This window comes from Trichogramma pretiosum, unplaced genomic scaffold (assembly GCF_000599845.2).
Source record: "Trichogramma pretiosum strain Unisexual culture from Peru unplaced genomic scaffold, Tpre_2.0 scaffold163, whole genome shotgun sequence".
Classification (NCBI taxonomy): Eukaryota; Metazoa; Arthropoda; class Insecta; order Hymenoptera; family Trichogrammatidae; genus Trichogramma; species Trichogramma pretiosum.
The window spans coordinates 41,421-45,857 of record NW_019641648.1 but is presented as its reverse complement, the minus strand read 5'-3'; the positions used below and the strand labels follow the sequence as shown (position 1 = coordinate 45,857).

General features: G+C 37.0%; 1 protein-coding gene across 1 annotated transcript; it reads left to right on the top strand.

The window, feature by feature from the left end:
* Window positions 1-206: 206 nt before the first annotated feature.
* LOC106650512 (opsin, blue-sensitive) lies at window positions 207-4,164 on the top strand. Its single transcript, XM_014368546.2, has 9 exons — window positions 207-314; window positions 719-896; window positions 1,480-1,671; window positions 2,023-2,238; window positions 2,312-2,442; window positions 2,527-2,699; window positions 2,845-3,005; window positions 3,079-3,174; window positions 3,279-4,164. The coding sequence occupies exons 2-9, from the start codon at window positions 808-810 to the stop codon at window positions 3,400-3,402; spliced, it is 1,182 nt and encodes a 393-aa protein (XP_014224032.1). The 5' UTR covers window positions 207-314; window positions 719-807; the 3' UTR covers window positions 3,403-4,164.
* The last annotated feature ends 273 nt before the right edge of the window (window positions 4,165-4,437 follow it).

Below are 4,437 nucleotides of genomic sequence, written 5' to 3'. Positions count from 1 at the left end.
GTGTGTACTATGTATACGAGTGTGGTGGCGCAGACACGCAGGGGTTTCTTGAATCCACGGATCCCTTAGTTTAGCAATCTCGTTAAGGCTACTGATGTATCACGCAAACTTTGATCTTGACAAAGCTTCTGCTGCTGCTGTTGCTGCTTTCCATCTGATATAAAAGCCGACGATTGTGGCCCGCGCGGACCAAGTGAGCTGCGGACAGCAAAACCAGAGCTTCACGCGCGGTCACGCGTCTCACTTCAATATACTCACACACCTGACCGTCTCTCTCACCCTATCCTTGGCGTGTGGATAACGAAATTTTTATGGTAATTAATTTCACTACCAGCGATTTAATTTTCTTTTATTTTGACGTCTGAATGTGGATCGAGTTATAGTGCCTGACATAATCGAAGTGTGCGAATAAAGTTGTCAACGATTTCAATCGTAAGGGGTACAAGTGAACAAGTGACTTGCTGTGAATAAAATTGTGACTTTTGTACTACTGATGCGACCTTGGAAATTGATAAAAAATATTGTCCCAAGAAACATCGTTCTAAATTTACTTTGACCCACTTGACTATCACCATTAAGAAGCGCAGAGTGAACAATTATATGAAAGCACGCGAACAATTCGACGGCGTTATTTTGAATTAATTTTGAAATTCCAAACCTTGAGAAAATATTAGTTTATTGGAAAAATTATGGAGATTTAACTTATATTATTTTTTAGGAAATTTACGTATAATTGATCGGACGAATTTGAAAAACTGAATAAAAAGAGAAAAAAGCGATCATCGCCAGTCTCAACTGAAGGAGAGAATGTTCAGAAACGGCAGCTCAGCATCCATAGCCCTGCCCTTTGTCGGGCTAGGCGGCGGCATGATGGGACAAATGCCCGGTGGCCTAGGGTAAGTTGTCTTCCGAATTGATCAGTTTTTCTCCTCTATCTTTCACTCCCTCTCTTTCGTCTCCTTTCAATGGTCTCTAGTTCTTCTCTTTTTAATAATCACTCAGCAGCTCTTGGGATGCAGTAGCAGTGACAGAATAAGTAACGGCTCATTGTCCCGGATAATGAAAAGATCGACTTTGCCCGCGAATGATCGGAATAAAGGGGATGAAAAAAAATTGAGAGCTGTGCCTCATATAAATGATGACAACGAAAAAAGTCGAACTTGTTCGAGAGAAATGCTCACGATTCCCAACGCGAGTTCCCGTTATTTTTCATAAAAATCACTGGAAAGCTGCTGAATCTATACGCTGCGTCTTATCGAGAATTCTTTAGCTACAACAGAGGCTTTAGCGTATTTTTTCCTTTTGCACGCGACAGTGCGCAAGAGAGGCTTTGTTTTGAGAAACGTAATCGTCTCTAAAAGCTTCGTTGCGCACAGTATTTGAATACATTTGAACCCGTAGAGATCGATACGTACACACTTTCTGCCTCAGTTGAAAATGACCGAAAGATTTTCTTTTCATTCCTGGTCATCATCAAAGACAAATGCCAAATGTGCAAGATCATCTTCTGGGCTGGAACATTCCTCAGGATCATATGGAGCTCGTTCACCCTCATTGGCGCGGATTTGTAGCACCTGGAAAGTACTGGCACATCGGCATGGCTCTTGTCTACTTCATGCTACTAGTTATGTCATTTGTTGGAAACGGATGCGTCGTTTGGATTTTCAGCACGTAATTAAAGATACTTGTTTTTTTTTTTTTTAGATTAGGTCAATGTTAGTATCAATTTGTCAAGTACATAACTTAATTTGCCTACTTTTTGAGTCAGTACGTACTCTGAATATTTAATCGAATAACTGATTAACGTTTACATGTACTTATAGTCTATACATTTTCAGACTTTACGTCAGCATACTTTTTTTTGATTTCTAGTTTTTTTTTTCAAAAGTTGTGAATCGTTATCAATCTATGACGTAAGCAAATGAGTATTTTTTAAATTAGCAAAATGATAAGTACATTATAAGTTGGAGATGCTTATTGGCATTACAATAAACATGAAATTTTTATATTGTTTCAATTTAGATCAAAAGCGCTGCGAACGCCATCTAATCTCTTTATAATCAATCTGGCTATTTTTGATCTTGTTATGGCCGTGGAAATACCAATGCTAATTGTCAACAGTTTCGTTGAGCGGCCAATCGGTTGGGAACTCGGCTGTGACATTTACGCAGCTCTTGGTAGTGTATCAGGAATTGGCTCTGCGATCACGAATGCAGCCATAGCTTACGATCGATACAGGTTGCCCTTTAGATCTATTTTGATCTTACAAAAAAAATTAGACATCATTGAAATTTTGTAAATGATTTTACAGAACCATTTCCTGTCCCATTGATGGACGACTCAACGGTAAACAAGCTGCAGTCATGATCGTGTTTACTTGGTTCTGGGCAATGCCATTCACTGTACTGCCTTTCGCTAAGATTTGGGGTCGTTACACAACAGGTGATTGTCGGCGAATCGCTTTTATCGATTGGAACTCATGAATCGAGTTAAAAATAATTTCAATTATCGTGAAACTTTTTACAGAGGGATTCCTGACGACTTGTAGCTTTGACTTCTTGAGCGACGATCAGGACACAAAAGTTTTCGTGGGTGCAATTTTCGCCTGGTCTTACTGCATCCCGATGATGTTCATCGTTTATTTCTACTCTCAACTCATAAAATCTGTAAGGCGACACGAGAAAATGCTTCGTGAGCAAGTAAGTGTGCAGCATGACATTTCGCCTCGCCAACTTTTGCTCAGGCGACGAAAACCCTGTTTAATTAAACGGGACTAGACAAATAAAAAAGTTGTTACTCAGAAATGAAAATGAACTGACATCAACTTTTTATTTATGTATCTAGGCTAAGAAGATGAATGTTAAGTCTCTGGTGTCTACTGGTCAGGACAAAGAGAGAAGCACAGAAATGAGAATTGCTAAGGTCGCTTTCACCATTTTCTTTTTATTTGTTTGTGCCTGGACACCATATGCTGTTGTCACTCTTATTGCTACTTTTGGAAATCGGTACAAAATATTCAGCAAATAAAACAAATATTACGATGAATCAATAAATTAAAAATTCATTTCTCTCTTTCAGGGAGTTAATTACACCATTTTCAAGCATGTTACCGGCTGTGTTTGCTAAAACGGTATCTTGCCTTGACCCATGGGTTTATGCCATCAATCATCCAAGGTACTGTTATAAAAATAATGAAATTAATAATTATATGTTAGTAATCCAGTTACTTTTAACAGCTTTCCGATAAGGGTGAACTAAAAACGTATTATTATCTGCAGATATCGTCAAGAATTGACTAAACGTTGCCAGTGGATGGGAATACACGAGAATGAGCCTAGTGGTGGTGGGCAAGCCGAGGCGGTATCAGTGACCACCGAGAGGTTGAAAAACGACGATGCTTAAAGGGAAAGCCCAAGGAAATGCTCACTGGCTTCGCCGCCGTCGGTAAAAGAGTGAACGACCGTCGAGCCACCACGCGACGGTTGTTATGCTGCGAAAATAAGAGTGAACCATCAGAGGGTTGTTGAGTTTGTTGGGACTCTAAATTTATCGTTTGAGCTTGAACCAATGGATTAATGCATTCGATTTGAAAAGAAATTTTTTGGAACTATGAGATTTCTCACCTTTCAAAGCTTAACATTTTAAAAGAATTTACTAGTATGCAATGCATATTTTATGATTATCTATTAGCGTGTAATGATTTAAATTATTTGTAAAAAATGTACAGCAATAACGAGACACTATGATATATTTGTAAGGAATCGAATATGTAATAGGCTTTATATTATATACATTGTATGAACTTTGTACAAGTACATTTATACACACACTCACACTTACACAACAATCAGGTTGGTAATTTATTGATCCAAACAAAATTTGTTTGAATATAGCTGAGAGAAGTTTATTGGTAAAAAAATATTGTTCTAGAAAAGATTATTTGAGTTAATGAGACTAAAACTGAAGCTAAAGTGGCAATGTGGAAAAAAAAGTTGTCGGCTATCATATTGATATGAATTGCAAGTTAAAATTTAATAACCCTAATTTTCAGTGACGATTAGTACATCAATATTTTTGACCAATGAGTTTTTCATCATTTACTACTATGAAACTAGATTGGTTTTATTTCTAAATAAACGTACCATGATATGTGTCAATAAATTATTATACTTCTGGTAAGACAAATCATACGTATTGTTTTTATTATGATAACCCAAAATTAAATAACTAATCAAATTTAAAAATGATCGAACGATTCGATTAGTAAAAATTTATTATTATTGTTTTCTGTAATTTTTAATAAAATTCATAATTTTGGAAGGTAATTTCCATGCAGCTTTTCCAATCATCGTGGATCGTCTGGAAATTTTTGAATCTAATTTAATGCGTAATTAGTCGGTGTATGTTAAACCTGGTTCACGACTAAATTCAAACAAG